Below are 23,022 nucleotides of genomic sequence, written 5' to 3' on the forward strand. Positions count from 1 at the left end.
TAATGGCATATCTATATCATAGGGCCCAGTGCAAAAGAGGAAATTATGGCATAAGTGACCTAAGCCATTACTTATGTCATAATTTCCAAAGATTTTTGTGCCATTCCACCACTACCATTACCAAAACATAATTTATGTTAATTATCATAGCTCTGTTCCCCATTAAAATCCATGATGATTACGAATTTCCTGGATTAACACCAGTTTTCATGCCACTGCCATTTAGACTGAAAAATAATGGAGCTGGTGACCTGGCAGCGACGTGATTTATTGCTCCAAGATCGGTTTCCTTTAAACATGTTTTCCGTTTGTTTAACTCCCAGTAACCTGCGAAGAGTCTGGTTTATTTCAAAACACCCATTCAATATTAACTGTGATAAAATATTTTGTGTTATCATTTGCTTATTAAATCAAATGAGAGATTTATTTATAACGCGGAATGTAATGATCCTGATTGGATTAGCATCATCATGACCATTTTAATGGCAATAATATATATCGAACTGGGGCTGTCGGAGGAATCTGGCAAGGATGATGACATCTGATTGAATCCAACTTTAACTGTAGGATCTTGCACCCAACATGCTTTTATTTCCATGGGTTAAATCGTGGAGCATGCAATTCCTTTCATTATTCCTCAACTATAGATAAAATATGTGCAGTACCATGCAGAGATATTGGACTCAATTTTAAAAGGGTGGTGGGATGGCAGCAGGTGTGTTGTGGGGGGGTGGGGATCAATGGGCGCGCGGCAAACCTGAAAAGTAAAAACTTACCTTTCCCCACGCGATCGCGAAATAATTGACGCTCAAGAATCTTAATTGCCCGGTTTTCACGTCCAGCAGCCAAAAGGAGCTGTAACGCTGAGGTGGGGCAGAGAAAGAAAGAGAGACGTTATCCGGCGCTGCAAGAGAGTGGTGGTGGGGGGGAGGACAAAGATGGGGTGGGGGGGGGGAACAAAGATCGGGATGGGGGGGACATTGGACATTGGAGTGGGGGGGGGAAAAGACCTCAGGGAAGGAGACATTGGAGAGGGAGACGTCGGGGGGGGAGGGAGACATCGGTGGGGGGTGGGAGGGAAGATATCAGAGAGGGAGAGATCGGGGAGGGGAGCAACATTGGAGAGGGAGACATTGGACATCGGAGCAGGGGGGTGCAGGTGACATTGTTTCAAAGGTAGGTTTATTTATTTTTTTAATGTTTTTTTTAACGTTGTCAAATGTTATTTAGTTAATTTATTTACTTTATTTTTTGACTGATCCGGTTTCATCAGGCGTGAATCGGAAGCCATGGGAAAGCCGTCCAAATAAGTTGAAAATCATTTTAACTACCTAGTATGTAAGAAATAAAGTAACTTAAGTACCTCAATCATTTGCTTCTTTAAATATTGTCCCGTCGGCATTAATTGCGGGAGTCGGTGTTTTGGAGCCAGGTTCGTTTCCCACTCCTCATTTCCCCGATTTTTAACCCCCCCGCCCCCAACGCATCCACACTTCCAAATTAAAATTGAGCCCACTGAAACCAAAGGGACAAACTTAATTGAACTTTACGGAAAATAAACAGTAGTACTCAAACAGAATAAATACACAACAGCAAATGAACAAGTGACATTGCAACATTAACTAATAATTAGACACAGAAATGATTGCAGCATACAACAGATAATTATAAATAATTATAAATTGAGTTTTACAATTTTACTATTTCAAAATTAATATCTGTATAATTTGCTTTTTTTTATTTTCAGAAATAAACATTAAGTTATTACCCTAAACAACAATCTTTATTCTTGATATTGGTAAACTCCACCATGAGTATACTCCACATTTTAGACGTCTCCTTTTTCTGTTTGACAATGGCAAACAAATAGAAATGTGTGCAGTGAAGACATCTCGGCAGTTCTTGGATTTATTGACTGGAGTCAAACTCCTGAAATATTGTTCAGATGATCCCTCTAATGTGTATTTGTTTGAGATATATTGCATATTTGATAGAGGTTTAAAACTTGGAATGCTTAGTCAAGCACTTTACGTTCCTCCAGCTGTGGCCCCCATGAACACTGTGTTGATTGGGGGTAAAGATGATACCATGTTTGTCACCTCCCCAGGTTGTCTGTGAGCATCCATTGTATCCTGAGAATTATATTGACCTGAGTTGCTGTACATGCATTGGGAAGAAGATGACGAAATCACACTTTGCATATGTGAAGCTGTAAGAAGAAAAACACAAAGATTATAATTTAACAGCATGCTGTGGTGTGGACCCTAGAAAGTAATTCCTTCTCAAAGCTAATTATTTTTCATCGAACTGTGAAAATATGCACTGAAAATGTTATCATGACATAATTTCTTTGAAAAGTGGGCTACGGTCTACTGTTAATCTGAAGTTGCTTAATTCAAATTATCTCGTAATTTGAATTTTTTGCACCAAATTCCCACTTAGCTGTATTATTTATCTTGTTAAATAATTCACATTTTTGGTGCAGAAAATGACTGAATTACCAGTAACTAAATTTAATTGAAATATGGCATTATTTCAACTTTAGGTTATGGGTCATTATTGTATCATACAAACTATACTATATGATACAAACTACATCTAACAAGCTTTCTGTAATGGAGTGCAGGAGACTGACTCTCATTTTGCTGTACACTTAATGTTTAGCTGAAAGGTTAATGAATTTGTTTATATTGATGCTCTTCAGGACTTCATGCACAATAAAATATGGCATTTAAAGATTCAATCCACCAAATATATTTTATTAATAAAATGCAACCAGCTTAAGTAAACATTTCTGCATGCCCTTTATTTTTATTGGTGCAGGAGATCTCAGATAAGTTTGAAAATTCGTTTATAATGGAATCCTTAACAACGGCAACTGGCAAATGTAAGAAGATAAACAAAACAAAAAGAATTATAACACAGATCAGCATGTCTTTGATGTTTCTTAGTTGCCGTTGTCCTTTTATAATAAACTTTTAACAGGGATAGATGTTATGAGATTGGATACTGGTTTTAATCAACAAGAAGAAAAAAAAAGTATAATAATATCCTTACATACATGAAAGAAGCTTTTGTACAGAGTATTGCATGTTTTCCTGAGAACTAATTGCACTTTATACACTCAATAATACAAGTCTTTGTTTGGCAGTTGATGTAGGTAACCACAAACGTAAAGTACCTACAGAGTCAAAAGGTAAAATCACTTTTATTAACCTAGTAACATTAGGAATAGGAGTAAGCCATTTGAAGAGAAACAATTTTAGGGTTTGCCAGAGCAGTAGCAGAGACTACAATTTGACTGAGTGCACTTGGCTAAGAAGAGAAAAATCAGTCAGAATTCCTGCTTCTTATTCCCTGCTAGAAAATGCATTTGTGCAGACATTGGGTCAGTACAGAATCTGGCTGTGCTGAGCTGTCCCTATGGTAAAATAACTTGGGCAAGAAACCAGAAGGCGGGCAAGAAATGATACCCAGCAAGAGTCACTATCTTCTTGAGAGGAAAAGAGCAAAGGAGAGACAATTGCAATTAAAACATTTAAAAAGGAGCAATAATTTGAATATTCAAGTGTTGGTTGACAATCCTACTTCAAATGTATTTGTAATTGGACTATCTTAAAATATCTAGGGAATCAACAATTGCAAAAATGATACTCACCTGAGCTTCCAAAGCAAAATAATTGTCCACATACAGAAAATTGGATGTTGTCTGAAATTTATTTTAAAAAGATAAGCAAATCTATCAGAAATTAAAGAGTTCCAGATACAATAAATTGATGATAAAAATAAATCCAACAAATTAGTTCCTTTGCTTATGGACTAAATTAAAGAGCTATCTGACAAACCAATGTTGACTATTCTACCTCTGTAATAGTCCTTAAATTTATTTTTACTTCATGATCACCCAGCTCTCCTTTAAAAACTAACTTGTGTGAGTTACTATTATTCGAATCAGATATTACAGTTAATTCAGAATTTCAGTTCAGTTGAGATTCAGTGACTAACACTCTAGGCCTCTAAAGTCAGAATTTAGTGATAACCATTTTTACCCATGCTTCATGGCAGAAATTAGACTACCCAATAATCATAGGATAGTACAGAAGATAATGGGATGGGGAAAATAGTAGCAAACTTGTGCACAAGGACAATTTATCTAAGGTGACTCATTTTGGTTTCAGGGTTTGGCTCTTCAACTCTATTCTGTAGCTCCTAAAGTAATCATTGCTACCAGTAGATTAATCTATTTATCTTAAACTCTACCATTTAATTACCTTAAAAGTACAAATGATTATTTATGGTGTCTTTCTTGTCTATTCAATGATGACATTGTATTTTCATACATTTACTAGTGACATAAATGATAAAATCACCAGAATAAAAAATTGTGATATGGGAATATGTTATTTCCTAAACTGAAAGCAACAAAAACTTAAAATGAAAATTAAATAACGGCCTTGGCTGTTTTGATAGTATAATAACAATATACTGGTTAACAATCAAATTTTGATTACAAAGGTCTGTTAAATGATGATGTGTAGGGACCAATAATGCAATGGTCGTAGTGCATTGGTCATCCACATCCTGTATTATTGAACGTGGAGGCTTGAGGCCATCGATTCACCTAATGGGGCCAGCATAGACCAATCCATCCAGTCAGTGCAAGGCTCAGTGGGCTCTGAAAAATGTCCAAATTATAAGGCCTATCCATGATTCAATTGGAGCAGCTGGTCTGCACTACAGTCACATGGCGTCCATTTGGAATGGGTGTTGAAGGGAGTGATCCGGTAACCAATTAAAAAAATTCTCCTGGATTGGCCTTAGTCCCCCTCTCCTTTTATCTAATCTTAATCCTATTTTCTCCCCCAGTCCACCCTTTCTCCTTCCCTCTCCCTCCACCCCACCACCACCCCAGAAAACTTGCCGGTAAGATTATTATGGGTGTGATGAACCAAATTCATCTAATTACAAAGATGAAGTAATCAAGCAGGCTTTCTATTTTATTGCTCCTCCACAACATATGATAGTTCTCGTTTGTTTGACATTAAACATTGATAAATGTCTTTATCTTCATATTGATTGCATTTGAATGATAAAAGAGTTGTCAAATTAATTTCCTGAAGCATATTTATTGATTTATAATTAGTAATTTTTAGAATCTTTGCATATTAAACATAAAATTGGACAAACATTTGTTTTGAAAGTAAAGCTAAACAAAATTAGAAAATTATCTTGTGCAGTTAAAGAGGTGCCACCTTAAGTGCAATCTTTGCACTTTGTAAGTAAGGTAGAAATTCCTCTCCTCCGTGAGGTGGAGTTCTGGAGTAGGCTTGGCAGAGGAACCAGAAGTTAGGGCAGAACCTGGCTTCACCAGGTTTCCATACCTTCAGAAATTCACCAGCAAATTCAATTCTGCAGCTTGTGGCCATATCTGGGGACACTCCTAGGATATCTCAGGAATCCCACGAGATTAGCGACTAATGAGCCCAGCAGTATCTATGTTTACAGAGAGAAGGCATAAGTACCATTCTGATCTGCATGTGGGTCCTACCAGCACTAAAAGGTTTCTTACTTTGCTCACTGCAGTCTGGCAGGTAAAGTGCTAGGATAGAAGGTCGGGATGACTATGTTCTAGCATTGGAACCTAATTATACAACTTGAAAAACCTTGCGTTTTCAGTCCGAGAGGCTTATGGCTTCCCTCTTGGAGCAGCACTTTATTGCCGCTGTGCGCATTGTGTGGGAAGCCTGTTCCGCTGCTACAGGTGCGGGTGCCCGCCCCTATTATGTTGATGACCCTATATTCGGGAACTCGGACAGGACCTTAGCAAGGTTGGAGCAGTGGGCAGAAGTTCAACCACACCACACATTCAGCGGCTGCCAGAATCTTTACCCTTGCATCCCTTATTTTGAAGATACTATTGTAAGTTGAGAGTGACAATGCTGGAGTACTAGATCTCAGCTATGTGATACAGGTTCAATTGAGTAATATTATTGCTCAGATTCCTCCAGAAGTGTAAGGTGAGTTTCACCTGTCTAATGCAAGTCACCTGTCAAGTTTTTTGCCAAACCACTCAAATATGACTCCTGGTGGGAATTACATTAACTGCATCAGTGGAAGTGAGAAAGAGGTTGGATTGTGTTACCCTCCTGAATGAGGAAAATAACATGAATGTGCAGATAGGTTTTCAGGGGAGGAAAAAGAAAGGAGAAATTTGAAATTGTCTAGGAGACATGGCATCTTATGTTTGGAACAGTTGGGAGAGAGAATAAATGGCAATGGAGCAGTGGGCAGAAGTTCAACCACACCATTTAAACCTATTTATAAATAAATCATTTCTGATTTCATTATATCTAGTGTTCATTCTCATATCCACTAATTGTACAATCTAGCAGACAACTCATCATCTGAATATGCATTTTGGAGCCTCAAATGACCAAGTGATACACTACAGTAGACTCAGCAGAAGGTTGCCAAATTTTCTGGTGTGCATTGTCGTTCCCTGTGGGATTATAGTAGAAATTCAACCAGATATATGAAGTAAGGTACCTGAAGTAGATTAGTAGCTGTGCAATATTTTGAGATGCAGATAAATCCTGGTTGTTTAGATAGTATCCATCTCGATCTGTTTATGTTGGTCGTTATGCCTGAGCATCTATCCTTGGTGATCTTGTGGTATTGTGTCAATTGCCCTTGGCAGTGTTGATGTACTGATCAGCTTAGGAGATAGTATCCATATCTGATTTCTGACAGTGGGAATCTTTGTCTGTTTTCAGTACAGTATAGATTACATGTGTTACTGTATTTTTGACAGTCAGTTTGACAGGTTTGTGTGCCAACAATGGGAATTTGATCATTAGGTTTGACTTTGTGGATAGAGTAACCTCAGATCTCCAAAATGATATCCAATTGCTAAATAATATCCAATAATTGCTATTATTTATTTATCACTACTAATAAAGACCAATCGAATTCAAATGCACAATTCCTAAAATAGAGATCTTGTTGGCTCCTTCTGTTCACTCTGTTTTCCTGCACTTGTACAATTCTTTTACCTTTCACATAATACACTTTTTGCACTGAATATATTTAGATTACTATATTCTCTTTTTAGGAAACTAGTCATGTAAGGGCACTTAGAAATGGAAACCAACTACAGAGCAAAAATGCAAGAGCACTTTTTCAAGTCACAAGCAAATTACTTTATTTATCGTCTTCACATAGTTCGTTCGGAACAACTACAATTTTATTTATTTTATTTTAGATGTTTTGCAATTTTTATTGGATGAGAAAGACTTCCTGATCCCAGTCTTTACGTCTCCTTCTCAATGCCCTGCGTGAGGCAGAGAGTGCACGCTGCTTGTAGAAAAAGTGAGAAAATTGTTGGCAACTTTTTCTTGGATGACAACCCATTTATTCTTTTGGAGGGAACTGAGTTGGATCACCAGTCTGAACAGATGATCTCTCTGTCCCCTTCAGCCTTGTAAAATCCTTGAAACTAGGTTTACATCTCAGCAGATTAAGTGAAATGGTTCTAAATGTTGTCTGAAGAGGCAACATGATTGTCCACTCACCTGTAACAATTCAAATCCAGTCTGGATGGAGTCCTGAAACTCCAGAAAGCCAGACTGACTTGAATTCATTTAGTTTTGAATGTGCAGGATTTTTTTTAGAAGCAAGAGATAAATCACTTGGGCATTAAAGGGACTTGTATGAAAGACCCAACCCAATCAAGCACAGTGATCAAAAATAGTGTTGGAAGTAATGCCCTGTTCTTTCTTCTTTTCCAGATCCTCCTCTTGAAGAGGGTCTGGTCCTTGTGACTCACCCTCCATTGGCTAATGCTTTGTACCACTGAAGACATTGTAGAACTGCTTACCCTTGGGGTTCCTGGTACAGTGACCATCTGTGGTGGGAGAAAAAGGACATTACCATTTATTCTCATATCTGCAGTTCATAAATCAAGGTTTTATCATCAAGTTCACAAAGTGGAATCTGAAAGGACAGTAACTTGGATGTTTAGGTTGTGATTATAAAGGGTTTAAAATCTAAGGGATTGAATTTCCACAGGGGTTCTCCTGATCATCCACCGTATCTTGGATGGAAAATCCGCAGAAACCGCAGAGAAATGATGTAGATGCTGTTTATGTTGTTTCTCCGGGTCTTCTGCCAAAGTTATGACAGATGGCCTGAAGAACCCCTGGGAAAATTAATGGCATTATATGAAAAGTAGGAGTAGGAGTAAATAGGGAATTTAGACCAAATTGTGCAACATAAAAGGTCATAGAAATACATCACCATGGAAGAATATTAAATAAAGTAATATGAATTCAAGAAATAACCAATAATGTTTCTGGAGAAATAAATGATTGCGGGATATAGTAAAAAGGCTAAGATCAACCACAAGAGGAGTGGGCTTGATGAGCTAAATAGCCACAGCCCAACATTTCCTGCATTTCTATAAATACTGCGCTCTTACAGAACTTAGAATCTACCTCTAAATGAGGATTTATTTTGGCACTATATATCAATTATTAATGCATCTCCCTACTTACTGATTTACATTATCAAGCAATAAAAGGCATGAATTTACTATTCTCTTATATAGTTTATCACTCTAATTGGTCATGGTTAAGTAGTGTAGATTTAATGCTAGATTTTGATCCTGGAGTTTTTTGTTGCCCAATTGCCTTCTGGGTCAGAAGGTTCAAAGACATCTTTTCTTGGCAGTTTTAATGGTGGTTATTGATTTTTCGAGATAAATTGATCAAGTTAGGGAACATTTGTAACAGCGCAAATTGTACAGGGCCGGTGGTTTTGATGGTGTAAATGGACTCTTCTCATTCCATACTTATATCCTTATTAGCCATAATTTTGAATTGCCATGAGAGCTAATTTGTATTTAAAAGTACAAAACTGAATCAAATCTCAAAATATCATGTGTGTATATTTTAATTGAATGCATTAACAGAAAGGACTTACCATTATGTCAGTCCAAATCAGGATTGCAAATCCTCCTCCTCAACCATAGATCAGTGCTTGAAGGATCAGCTGTGAGTATTATTCATCATGCAGGTGGATATTCGGATGGGAGTAAACTACCTCATTGTGCCTTCAAGAACCATTTGATCATTAGTTTATTTATGGAAATCATTTCTGGAAGTCCTCCTATGAGCTTTTGGCCTTTTCTACATTAAAGGCGCTATACAAATGCAAGTTGTCATTGAGACATGGGAAGCAGCATTTAGCTGGGCAGCTATTTTTCCCAAGTTCTTTTTCTCCATCAGGTACAAGATACGAAAAATAAGTTTACTCAACAGTTTCTGTATTAGGATGGCCACTTCAGAATCCAGGAAATGTTCTTTGCACTACATCCAGATTAAGCACCATTCACAAAGAAGTGGCAGGAGATTTAGTTCAAAATCTGTATGTGTAAACAATTTCCACAAGAATGGATCCATAACGGCCCAGAACAATGATTGTTATTGAATAAGAACATCAACTACTTTTGGCCTAAGGTCCGTGGTGCTTTAAGATTATCAGTGTAAATAGAGTCCTTTCCTTGGTTGTTATTGCTTATTCAGTGAAGTGCCATGGCACATTTTTTAAGTTAAAGGTACTACATAAATATCAGCTGTGGCTGTTGTTGGTACATCAATGCTTGAATGGAGAAGATTCTATTGATTACAGCATGTGGGAATTCCTTTAAGTGCAAAAGTACTGCGATAGGGTGTATTTAGTGCGACGAATTTGGCACTACACTATCAAATGATTCTCCCTTCCACAAAAAGGAGAAAAATAAATCTTAGTTGATTCTTAGTAGCCTGTTGTATTAATAAATTTCAATGTAAAAAGAAAATAAAATGATCTCAATTTTGCTCCACCTCCTGTCTAGATGCTTGTCAAGGAGAGTGCATCTGAAGTGCACTCTACCTGACCTGACATAAGCATGCATGTTTGTGAGAGTTCAGGTCATTTAAATTGGCTTGATGTACACCAGGGGTAGACTTGCCCATTTTCAGGACATTGTGCCCAGAAACGGGAATGGAAATCCAGCTGCTGCTGCAGGCCTTTCAGACCTGCTCAGCGATTTTGCCGCCAACTTTGGAATTTTCTGGCTACAGTTCCTGCTGACTCTTTAGAAGGAACACACCTACCTTCTGACTGGGCCTCAGGTTTGCCCCCAGGCCTCGCTCAGATCCTTTAATCTGAACAGAGCTGGACACAGAACCTAAGGCCCATTTCTGCCGGTTAACCTTCAAATGGGTGCTCACCCGGCATGGAGATTGGAAATGAGGCAGGAGGCACCATTACATCTCTCCTGTCTCATTGCAAAGAAGCACCATGTTTGCATCTGTTCCAGGCACAAACACTCTGTCCCCTCTCGGTACCTCCCATCTCATTTTCCTACCTCACCCACTTTGGAGGAAACCCCAAAATTCCAGGGCAATGCAAAAAGGGTGGAAAATGAACTGACATAGGTCTCCACCCCTTCTTCGTCAACTTTGTGCTTGGGAACTAAACAGTCTCCAGGCACAAAGCTGAGGAAAATTTGCCCCTGTACTCAGGAGATGGGTTGTAGGCAATGATTCTAATCCTTTCAGGCATCCACATAAAAATTAACCCACATTGTAACAGAATTGAAATCTTTACAACTGTTCCCATTGGCAGAAGGGTCGAGAACCAGAGGACACAGATTTAAGGTGATTGGCAAAAGAACCAAAAGCAACATGAGGAAAAATATTTTTACACAGCGAGTAGTTATGATCTGGAATGCACGGCCTGAAAGGGTGGTGGAAGCAGATTCAATCATGGCTTTCAAAAAGGAATTGGATAAATACTTGAAGGGAAAAAAATTGCAGGGCTATGAGGAAGAGTGGGGGAATGGGACTAACTGGATTGCTCTGACAAAGAGTCAGCATGGGCTCGAGGGACCCAATGGCCTCCTTCCGTGCTGTAACCATTCTATGATTCTATGATGCTCTAGTTAGTGGCATGAATAAGTCTAAAGTGCAGTTTTTGTGTGAGACCACAAAGCAACAAAATCAACACTTTGCAGCAGCTCAAAATAAATTGAATAAGTTGAGCCCACTATTCTTTAACAACTTCTGAATTGTTACATGGATATTTTGGCCCCAAATTTCCATGGGGTCAGAGGCACACTTCTGATGTAAATCAGCCTGAAGTACAGCTTTTCCTAGGGCAATCAGGTAGAACTTGGATACACAGGGTGGCAGCCCAGGCTGCTAACTTCTGATGGGGCTTGGTTGGGCAGAACATCGGTCCATGACAAATATGGTCCATGACGTCAAGGTGGTGGAGGGTGGGGGGTGGGGGGTGGGGGGCGGGGGGAGGCAGGGTCAGGGAGAAAGACCTCCCACATCAGGAATTTCCTCAACTCAAAGCTGTCTACTGCCTAGTGACCTGGAGTGGTTTGAGTGGCGCAGGTGGAGCTCACCTGGGAATTCAGGCATGAACCATTCATTGGACACCAGCAAAATGAGTACTGTTGGCCTTCTTATAAAAAGGAATGATTGAGCAGTATACAGAAATTTTGCCCCGGTGACTCAAAGAGTAGCTTTCCTGTGTTGCTTTTCCTGTACCCCCAACCCCAGCAGGTGCCAAAGACGCACCCAATAGTGGAACAGGTACCTACTGCTTCAACACAAATTGGGTAATACTGCCCTGATACCAGATATTCTAGCGTGGTCAGGAAGGAGGTGATCAGTGCCCACGCCATTGCACCTCTGCAAGGTGTGTGTGTGTGTGTGTGCGCGTGCGCATGTGTGTTCTAAACACAATTCCATTTAAATTTAACATTACCTCCCTGCTTTATTATTCCATTCCTCTAGAATTTAACCCCAATACTTTGTTTGCACTCTTTATGGTCTTATCAACTTGAGTCCAGTTCAGATAAGCAGCCTGGAACCCTGAAGAAAGGTAATTTAAAAAAAATATTTTAAGTCCCCTTACACAGGGGACCAAGGAGGAGTTGACTTGGGGCCGGGGAGGCCTGCGCAACTTTCCCACCCCTAGTGGTGAGCAGGCACTGAATTTTCCAGTTGGGTCAGCCTTGGAGGGCACAATGCAACTGTAACTGCCAGGATTGCACCCCGTGGATTTATGGGGCCGATATCTGTATATAGATCTTTATAAAATGCTTATTGTGAACAGAAACATAGAAATGGTTTAATATATGATCCTTATTTTGTCAACTCACCTACAGGAGCCCGACAGACTAATGGGGATGAATCTGCATAGTATGATCCTGCCTGTTTCCTTCCGCTGTCATCCAGAATGTTGAGTGGATCATGGATATCATTGTAACCAGATACTGAGCGAATGCTACTAACACTACTTATAACAGATACGTGTTGGTCAATCATGGAGCCCAGCCTGTGGGATTCTGGATAGTTATTGTTGCCATAGTATCCTGCAATTTAGAAAACAGACACAATGAATAAACATTGGCCCCAAGAGTCCACGATATTTTGGGTACTCTTAGGGCGCTTTGCGAATGGGGTGGAACTCAGTGCGGGATCCAGTTATGCCAGATCGCTGCCGCCTTTCCAGCATTGAAATTTCTGCCAGAAGTGGGGACAGGCCTTTCTTCCAGCTGCCTCATTTCGATGTAGACATCAATAAATGAGGCAAGACTGGCAGATAACATCATCTGCCCAAATTGCCGCAAGACCTGCCTCAGTTGCACCGATGCAATGTAAGCCTGAGTGGATACATCCAGACAGAAGTGGGGACAACAATTATTTAAAAGGCCAGTTGTCCTATTGCAGGCAGTAGCTAATAAAATGTTCCAAAATTTTCTGCTGGCATACCCGGCTCTTTAATGCTGTGGAACAGCTCCAAAGGCAGCCTCTTCCTACCTAGTCAGTGGGTGCCCAAAATCGTGCTGCAAATGCTGCTGGCTCTGACCAACATAAGCAGTGGTTCGAGAAATGAGATGGAAATGAGGTTTACCCGGGGGTCTAGGTTTGGTTCATGGCCTGAACTCCCAAAGGGGAGACAAATTTTTCACAGACATTTTGGCCTTCTTACAAAGTGGGGGTGGGGGGGGGTGAAGGGTCACCTATCCATGGGGAAACCCAAAAACCCCACCAGAACCAGTAACTAGCACCACAGTTCACGGCTGCCTTCAGTAGATAGACACCTTATATGTTCCCATTAATGGTGCAGATGCCGGCGTTGGTATTCAAAAAAGGAAACATCCCCCTGACCCCAGTGGCAGAGGTTTCCCGCGGGCAGATCCCAACACTTTTAAGCATTTTCAACCCCATGAGATTAAAGCTGTAATTTCCCAAAAATGTATTTGGTAGTTTTAAAGCATGTTGTTTATAAAAAAACTATTGAAATACAACTTTATACATATCTTAAGGCTAAGATCTTGAGTGCTTCTTGTTCATTGCTCCACAATTTACAGGAACTAACCTATCATTCAGCCTGTAATCACCTAGAAAAATTGAATAGCATCAAAAATATAAATTTATAATTTTTTTGAGTATTGCAGTGATGCTACAGCGAGTCTACAGCACAGAAACAGGCCATTTAGTCTATGCTGGCAACTGTGCTCTACACGAGCCTCCTCCCTCCCTTCTTCATCTAACTCTATCAGCATTTCCTTCTATTTCTTTCTCCCTCATGTGCTTATCTAGCTTCCCTTTAAATGCATCTATGCTATTTGCTTCAACTACTCTTTGTGGCAGCACGTTCCACATTCTTACCACTCTTTGGGTAAAAAAGTTTCTCCTGAATTCCCTATTGGATTTATTAGTGACTATTTTATATTGTTAACTTCTAGTTTTGGACCCCCCCCACAAGTGGAAACATTTTCTCTACGTCTACCCATCAAACGCTATTATCATTTCATTTTCTTAAAAGACCTCTATCAGGTCAACCCTCAGCCTACTCTTTTCTAGAAAAAAGAGCCCAGCCTGTTCAGCCTTTCCTGATAAGTATACCCTCTCAGTTCTGGCATCATCCTTGTGAATCTTTTTTGCACCTTCTCCAATGCCTCTATATCCTTTTTATAATATGGAGACCAGAACTGTGCACAGTACTCCAAATGTGGTCTAACCACGGTTCTATACAAGTGTAACATAACTTCTCTGCTTTTCAATTCTATCCCTCTAGAAATGAACCCCAATGCTTGGTTTGCCTTTTTTATGGCCTTATTAACCTGTGTCATTATTTTTAGTGATTTCTGTATCTGTAGCCAGAGATCCCTTTGCTCCTCTACCCCATTTAGACTCTTATTATCCATGATGTGGAAATGCCGGTGATGGACTTATTATCCAAGCAGTATGTGGTCTCCTTATTCTTCCTATCAAAATGTATCACATCGCACTTATTTATATTGAAATTCATTTGTCAATTACATGCCCATTCTGCAAATTTATTAATGTCTTCTTGCATTTTGACGCATGCTTCCTCTGTATCAACTACACCCCCCAATTGGGTGTCATCCGCAAATTTTGTATTTGTACTTCCAATTTACGAGTCCAAATCGTTAATGTAAATTGTGAACAACGGTGGTCCCACACCGATCCCTGTGGAACACCACTTCCCACCTTCTGCCAGTCTCAGTAGCTACCCTTAACCCTTACTCTCTGTTTTCTGTTTGTAGCTAGCTTGCTATCCATTCTGCTACCTGTCCCCCGACTCTGCATGCTCTGATCTTAGTCATGAATTTACAATGCAGTACCTCATCGAAGGCCTTTAGAAAATCCAAATATATTACACCTACTGTATTACCCTTGTCTACTCTTTCTGTTACTTCTTCAAAGAACTCAATAAGATTGGTCCCTTCTGAAATTCATGATGACTACTCTTTATTATATTTTTGTTCTCTAGATGTCTTTCTATTACATTTTTGAGTAAAGATTCTATTATCTTTCCTACCACAGACGTTGAGCTAACTGATCTATAGTTCCCTAGATTTGTTCTATCTCCCTTTTTAAATATAGAAATAACATTAGCTGTCCACCAGTCCTCTGGCACTATTCCCTTTTCTAATGAATTTTTATATATATGTAATAGTGCCTCTGCTATCTCTTCCTTAGCTTCTTTTAATATAGGTGGATGCAATCCATCCAGACCAGGGGTTTTATCCTCTCTAAGTTTGATTAGTTTATCAATTATCTCCCCCTTTCTATCTTAAATGTGTTTATATCTTTTTTGATCTCTTGTAATGTCAAGCCCACCTTGTTTGTCTCTCTGGTAAACATTGCGGCAAAGTAACTGTTCAATATTTCTGCCATTTCTCTGTCATTATCTGGGAGTTTATCTTGAGCAAGCCTTAGTGGCCCTGTCCCTATCCTGATTTTTCTTTTTGTTATTTATGTGTCTATAGAATACATTACCATTTCTTTTTATATTCCTTGAGAATTTAATTTCGTAGTTCTTCTTTGCCTTCCTAAATTTTTTTGGCTTTTTTCCTAACATCTTCGTATTCCCTTTTGTCATCCGCTCCTTTATTGTCGATGTACTTAGACTATGCTTTTTCTTTAGTTTCAATTTTACCCTTATCTCTTTATTCGTGCAATGATGTTTCATTTTTGGCTAGTTTGTTCTGTTTATTAGAGGAATGTATTGCTCTTGGACTCTATTGATCATCATTTTAAATGTTTCCCACTGCTGTTTTATCTCTTTGTCTGTCAATTTTTTTTTGCTGAGATTTGGAAGACCAACACTCAGCAGTGTTTGCTGTTGTGGAATGGGAGGCTGCAGGTTTGTACCCTGCTGCACTCATTTCTCAAGGAAGGACGACACAGGGCAGTGGCCATGATACCTTCCTGCAGGTAAGGAAAATTGAATAGGCTTTGGAGAAATTTGGCACTATTTTGCCATCATGTTGTTAATAGCAGGTGGCCAAAGTGGGCTTTGGTGAAGATGTGGAAGCAGGCTTTGACTTGGCTTCTTGGCAGCAAAAGGTCTGGGTCTCAGGAAGGACCTACAGGTATCAGGAAGATGATTAAAAGTATGTACCCTCTATTGGAGAGCAAAGGAGTAAAAATGTTTGGTGGGATTTTTCATCAGTTAATCCAGGGAACTGGAATAAATCCAGCAGAAAATCTTGACCAATATTTTTCAGTTATTATCTAGTTGCATTTCAATTTTTTTTAAACAAACAACATGGTTTAAAACTACCAAACCCCAGAGGATGGGGCAAGAAATCACTCAGGGATCACTTATCTCCAAATACCGCCACTTTCAGGGATTCCCACCAGAAATGACAGGGGATGTGGAATCCATCCTAATAGTACCCTAATAACATTCAAATTTGATGCAAATGACAGGAATGCATCACACAACATATTTTCCATGATTTTTGTCTTATAAACTATAGAGTTTCTTGTGATCTTTTGTTTTGTGTCTTATGTTTTGCCCAACCTTTGCAAGGGTTGTGGAAACAGCAACTTGTAGCAGCCATTCTCATATAAAATCTCCATTAATTGTTGTGTTACCGAGTGCTTGCTGAGAAAAGCTGCAAGTAATTAGGACTTGGTGAGTCATTTTCTGACTTCATACTCCCTGAGAGAAGATTAATGGTTGGAAAGTTGAGCACAGTGCAAGCCAGAATTTCCAATATGTGCTCACGTGGGTAAATCTCCCCATCAGGAGCATAAAGTCAGAAAATTACCCTTTCAGTCTTTTCTTATTTTTAAACAGAGAGACCCAGTTCATATATGTTGTGTACGTTTGGGTCATCTACTGCAACAGCATCTTTCTATACCATTGACCTATTAATAAATCTGACCCAGTAGTCTTAGTATGTAAACAATGATCTGGTAGTGCGTGATTTTCCACCTTCTGAGGTGACATAAGGATATGATGGATATTTCTAGTGTTCTCCAATAAATAATTTACCTCAGTTAAGGTCAATTGTTAAATCTGCCCACATTAACACAAAGGTGGCAGTGAACAGAGATGCAGGTTTTGGTTCTTACTGAATTCATTGCTTATGGAAACAGAAAAATGTTGGTAAAGAGCCTGAACTATAATATTGTCTTTTCTTTTTTAGATGCTGACAGACGTGCTTTGTATTTCTAGCATGTCTGTCAGCTAGACATGTTTTATATTAGCTGACAGCAGCTCACAATGATGGTGACTCCAATTTTACTGCTTAGCCAGCTCCATCTCACTAAGTTAATGGGATCATTTAACAAAGGGGCACAGGTCAATTAATGGATTTATCTGAATTCCCTGTGTTTCTCCAGCACTTCGACCAGTATTGGCAAGGGTTTCACTACAGGCAGACTAGACTTACCTCAGTTGCCACCAAAAATGTGTCTCTTGAGCTGAGGAAGTCATGATCTCAATCTATATTACAAGCTAGAGAAAGTGGCCACCACAGCATAAAAATTGCACTGGGCAAATATATTTAGATTATTGTTTTCTCTACCATTGAGGATTTTTTTTTTAAATTTGGATTGTAACAGATTTAAAGCAAGTAGTAAATCTACAACCTCTCCCATGCAGCAAAATGTGACCAATGTGCTGAATATGAGTTCAAATGTTTTCTTCTGTTTCTCCTATCGGTGGCTGTAAATTCAGGTAAGGATTTAAAATGGTGACCTGCCCAATAATTTCAGCCCTACAGGGCTTAATTTTCTGCTAGGAGGTTTGTGTTCATATTCACTTTTGACTGAAAGTGGAATATGACTTCCCTTACACATATTTACAACCTTCAGATGTTCTCTGAAGGAAAGAAGCTCTCTACATGAATAGATGCTATTGACTTTATCTGTTGATATTTACCATTCGAGCCAGTGGAAGGAAATGATGCTCCTTGACATGCAACCGAATTCCCCAAAAAGTTAAAGGTGCTTGCGTTCAGCAACTGCATGTTGTGTGCTTCCTGTGGATTTGAAGATGACCCAAAGTTAGATGGAGGTCTGGAGTTATAGGGTGACACGGCACAGCTACTGCTGAAGTAGTCCCTTGAAACAGGTTGTTCATTGAAAGAAGTGAAACGACTGGGTTCCGCTCTGTGGTGGTAGACTGCAGAAGAGGCATGGGTCTGATTCCTGAACATGGTTTGATAGTTGGAGCTAGTGCCATAGTAGTTTTGATTGGGCTGGGACAATGTCTGGTAGAGGGAGTCAGGGTACGAGTGACAGTGCGTGTGGACAGATAATGCTGAGCTGCCATTCTGAGACCTTACAGCCATTGGTCCTTGGTTAATTACACTTCCTCTGTTGCCCAAAGCAGGAGACAGAGGTGGGGTGATCACATGACCGTTATTGTGAGAAAGTTCCATAGGATCTGTAAACAAAGGACATAAACAGTATTTACAGGAAATGTAGCTTTCATGACCCAGCACAGAGGATTGCATACTCATGAATTAAACATTTGACCTTGAATTTCCCTTTATCTGGCAAAACTGCCAGTTCTGATGCAAACTCAGCCATACAAAAAAATATATTTATTAGTACGCTTACATTTGAAAGAGACCTACAAGCATCTCTTCAGCGAATATTTTATCTTCCTGGATAGGGTAAGAAAACCCGAGAATCATTTAAAAAATAATTGAATGTGCAATGAGGGGAATTTAGGGTAATTCTGGATAGAAACATAGAAAATAGGAGCAGGAGTAGGCCATTCGGCCCATCGAGCCTGCTCCACCATTCAATATGATCATGGCTGATCCTCTATCTCAATACCATATTCCCGCTCTCTCCCCATACCCCTTGATGCCTTTTGTGTCTAGAAATCTATCTAGCTCCATCTTAAATATATTCAGTGACTTGACCTCCACAGCCTTCTGTGGTAGAGAATTCCACAGGTTCACCACTCTCTGAGTGAAGAAATTTCTCCTCATCTCAGTCCTAAATGTCCTACCCCGTATCCTGAGAATGTGACCCCTCGTTCTGGACCCCCCAGCCAGGTGAAACATCCTCCCTGCATCCAGTCTGTCTAGCCCTGTCAAAATTTTATATGTTTCAATGAGATCCCCTCTCATTCTTCTAAACTTGAGTGAATACAAGCCAAGTCGACTCAATCTCTCCTCATATGACAGTCCTGCTATCCCAGGAATCAGTCTGGTAAACCTTTGCTGCACTCCCTTTGTGGCAAGTATATCCTTTCTTAGGTGAGGAGACCAAAACTGCGCACAATACTCCAGGGTGTGGTCTCACCAATGCCCTGTATAACTGCAGTAAGACATCCTTGCTCCTATATTCAAATCCTCTTGCAATGAAGGCCAACATACCATTTGCCTTCCTAACTGCTTGCTGCACTTGCATGTTTGCTTTGAGTGACTGGTGTACAAGGACACCCAGGTCCTTTTGTACATCAACATTTCCCAATCTATCACCATTTAAATAATACTCCGCCTTTCTGAAGTCGATAACTTCACATTTATCCACATAAAACTGCATCTGCCATGTATTTGCCCACTCACTCAACTTGTCTAAATCGCCTTGAAGCCTCTGTGCATCCTCCTCAAAACTCACGATCCCACCTAGTTTTGGAAATATCACATTTGGTTCCCTCATCCAAATTATTGATATATTCTGAATAGCTGGGGCCCTAAGCACTGATCCCTGCGGTACCCCACTAGTTACTGCCTGCCACCCCAAAAAAGACCCATTTATTCCTACTCTGTTTCCTGTCTGTTAACCAATTTTCAATCCATGCCAGTATATTACCCCCAATCCCATGTGCTTTAATTTTGCACACTAACCTCTTATGTGGGACTTTATCAAAGGCCTTCTGAAAATCTAAATAAACCACATCCACTGGTTCTCCCTTATCTATTCTACCAGTTACATCCTCAAAAAACTCCAGTAGGTTTGTCAAACATGATTTCCCTTTCATAAATCCATGTTGACTTTGTCTAATCCTGTTGATATTGTCTAAGTGTTCTGTTATCACATCCTTTATAATAGACTCTAACATTTCCCCTACTACTGATGTTAGGCTAACCGGTCTGTAGTTCCCTGTTTTCTCTCTCTCCCTCCTTTTTTAAATAGTGGGGTTACATTTGCCACCCTCCAATCTGCAGGAACTGTTCCATAATCTATAGAATTTTGGAAGATGACAATTAATGCATCCACTATTTCCATGGCTACCTCTTTTAGTACTCTGGGATGCAGATTATCAGGGCCTGGGGACTTATCGGCTTTCAGTCCCATTAATTTCTCCTGCACTTTTATTTACTAATACTAATTTCGTTTAATTCCTCCTTCTCACTAGTCCCTTGGTTCCCTAGCATTTCTGGGAGGTTATTTGTGTCCTCTTCCATGAAGACAGAACCAAAGTATTTGTTTAATTGTTCTGCCATTTCCTGTTCTCCATTATAAATTCTCCCATTCCTGACTGTAAAGGACCTAACATTTGTCTTCAGCAATCTTTTTCTTTTTACATACTTGTATGGATGAGCTAAGATGGCCAAAAGGCGTTTCTCATCCACAATTATTTTGCGATCTTGTGGTTCTTAGTGAATTTAAAGGATGAGTGTGGTGGTCAAACTAAAATGAATTTTTTCTTTTAGTTACTTAAATGTTTTAGCAGATTCTGCTTAAAAACATGAAAAAAATCTGTAAATTCTGAGTGAACTTTAGAAAGAATTTTGTTATGGCCAGAAAGTGAATAAAGGACGAACAGTCTCATTTAGGGGTTGGTCTTATAGTCACAATTTTCAGACCGAGTTAGACATTGATATTTTTCACTGATATAGCCCCTCTGCATAATTGGAGCTTTAGCTTCTTAGCACCTGGGGAAATGGGGAGAAAATTCAAAAGTGGACACAAGGATGCTCTTGCACTTGACCTGAGCCTAGTGTTATTTGCTTTAATGTAAGCAGTATTTTTTTGCCCTTGTGTTTCTTTCTAAGTTTCCTCACACTTGCATTATTTGGAACCTTTATGGTTTCTCCAGACCTACTCTAGTTTAGCAATATAGCATTGCTTACGCACAATAGAACATGTTATTATTGATTGGAATATGCATCAAATTGCCGCTATCAATGTAATTAGAGAAAATCTTATCATTCAAAAATGCTAAGAATCACTATTCTTTTTATTTGACATTGAGTTGCAACTTTGAAAAGGATATTTTTTCTATTATTTTCAGAGCTCATTAATTAACACAATGACAAGTACGTCTAATTTGGAAACACTCAAGATTCAGTCTCAGTTATGTGGAGCTATGAGGAGTCAATGCGAGGAATCAATACGAAGAACAAAGGAAACATTATGTCGTTTCAATATCTTACGCAAGATTTGTTCTGTGAAGGTTCTAATTTTGATAGATAACCGGGATGGCAATTGAAGTGTGGTTAATGGAAGTTCCCCTACGTTCTTTAATGGAAAAATGTCTTGAGATCTGAAAGTTATTTTTGCAAGTGCTATAGCCAAAACCTTACTCACACAGGTATTAAATGGCTACAGTGTCAATAAAGTGAGGCAGAGCTTAGTGTTATCGTAAGAACTGATAACTGGTGATGACTGTAAAAATAATTGCTTTTGACCCTGAGGAAATGTTTGTAAGTGGACATAGGAACTTTGTTCTAAGGTTGTAAATGTAATCCTGAATATTGTTTGCATCACGTCTGTCAAAATAAATCTGCCACCCGGTCTGCCGTGTGTAAACTCTTGTGCAATTTCTCCTTCAGGGTGTGGTAATATTATGATCACAGTACATTTTAATCAATGAATAACAGTTTTACCACACTTTTCTATGTTTGGCAATGATAACCACATAAAAAATTGCTATAAACCTTGATTTTGTGAGACCCTGCCATCATCATGGAGTATTACAGGTGTGAGTCTGAATATATCTTCTGTGACCAATTTGTGGGGCACCTGTTTTTCCAATCGGCGATTTTGGACCAAATAATGAGGCTGCATTATCAGCATATGCTGCCTCATTTTAATATACAAACAGCATTATAAATGATCCCGTACTTTTAATAAAGCTGATTTGTAGTTTATCGGTCTGATGGAGATTGTTTATAAATCTGCCATTCTAAGAAAAGGAGAACACAAGAGGACTCATCTCATTCTAGTAGCTCATTATAATGACAATGATTTCTGTTCGACCTTTGGGCAATGCTACATTACCAGATATTGTGCATATAATATCGCACTCTGGTTCATAAGGAGTGAGACTCACTTGCAGGAATGGTCTTTGGTGTTGAGCATGAGGGAAATATCTGGTGAAGCCCTAAAACATAAGTCTGTAAAGGTCAGAAACTCATTAGATCAAATCAATGAGTCACTGGATATCCTAATTCCATGTTGTAAGGTACTTTGGTGTAGTTTACATGCTATGATGTACTTCTCACTCTCTGGTATGGTATTCTAGTTTCATATAATTAATTCTATTGGTAGACTTTAAGCAGTAAATTAAATTGCTCCTAATAAATACCTCCAAAAAGATCTATTTTCTTAAGTTTTCTCCAACTTCCTTCAATTACAGGTCTATCTACAACTTACAGTACTGCGAAGAGAGAAGAACAAAAAAAGGTTGTCCTTTTCATTTCTTCTTTTCTCTCATGAAAGAATCATATCATCCTCAAGAAAATCGCAGTAATTCCACTTAACTCGCCAGAAAAGAATACTTCCTCTCAATTACCTCTCATGGTGAAGGTGATGGGACAATAATGTTCTCTCCCCGCTAATATACTTGGCTGGGTAACCATGGACTTTCATCAGGAGAAGCTTATTATTAATCTCTCCATGAAATAAACTGAGATAATCATTTCTGTCATTGGAAGGGAAGGAAGAAAGAAATGTTGAAGGAGAGAAAGTCCTGAATGGTATTTACTCCTTAATCAAGACAAAGAATGGAAGAGTTCTTTGCATACAGTCAGCTAAGATAGTGATCCTTGTCTTATCATATAAAGTGAATTGAATAATGTAGTAAATTGAGGAAATGATTTGTACACAAAGAGTTAGAAAGAAACCATTACATACTTCAGTGGAGCTTAAGGACATTGAGTCTCGTTTTCATCCTGGTAGAGTAGTTAATGGGTTTGGCCTGTAGTTCCGTTACTTTCAGTACCTA

General features: G+C 39.2%; 1 protein-coding gene across 1 annotated transcript in view; it reads right to left on the reverse strand.

Moving 5' to 3' along the window:
* Positions 1-2,027: 2,027 nt before the first annotated feature.
* Positions 2,028-23,022, reverse strand: part of rfx6 (regulatory factor X, 6) — a 69,213-nt gene continuing 48,218 nt past the window's right edge. The window contains exons 17-19 of the mRNA XM_067983817.1: positions 17,770-18,276; positions 12,218-12,430; positions 2,028-2,209 (exon numbers count right to left, since the gene is read on the reverse strand). Of these exons, the coding sequence (XP_067839918.1) occupies positions 2,028-2,209; positions 12,218-12,430; positions 17,770-18,276 (902 nt within the window). The remainder of the gene's footprint in view (positions 2,210-12,217; positions 12,431-17,769; positions 18,277-23,022) is intronic.

Source organism: Heptranchias perlo, chromosome 5, assembly GCF_035084215.1.
Source record: "Heptranchias perlo isolate sHepPer1 chromosome 5, sHepPer1.hap1, whole genome shotgun sequence".
In the NCBI taxonomy this organism is placed as follows: Eukaryota; Metazoa; Chordata; class Chondrichthyes; order Hexanchiformes; family Hexanchidae; genus Heptranchias; species Heptranchias perlo.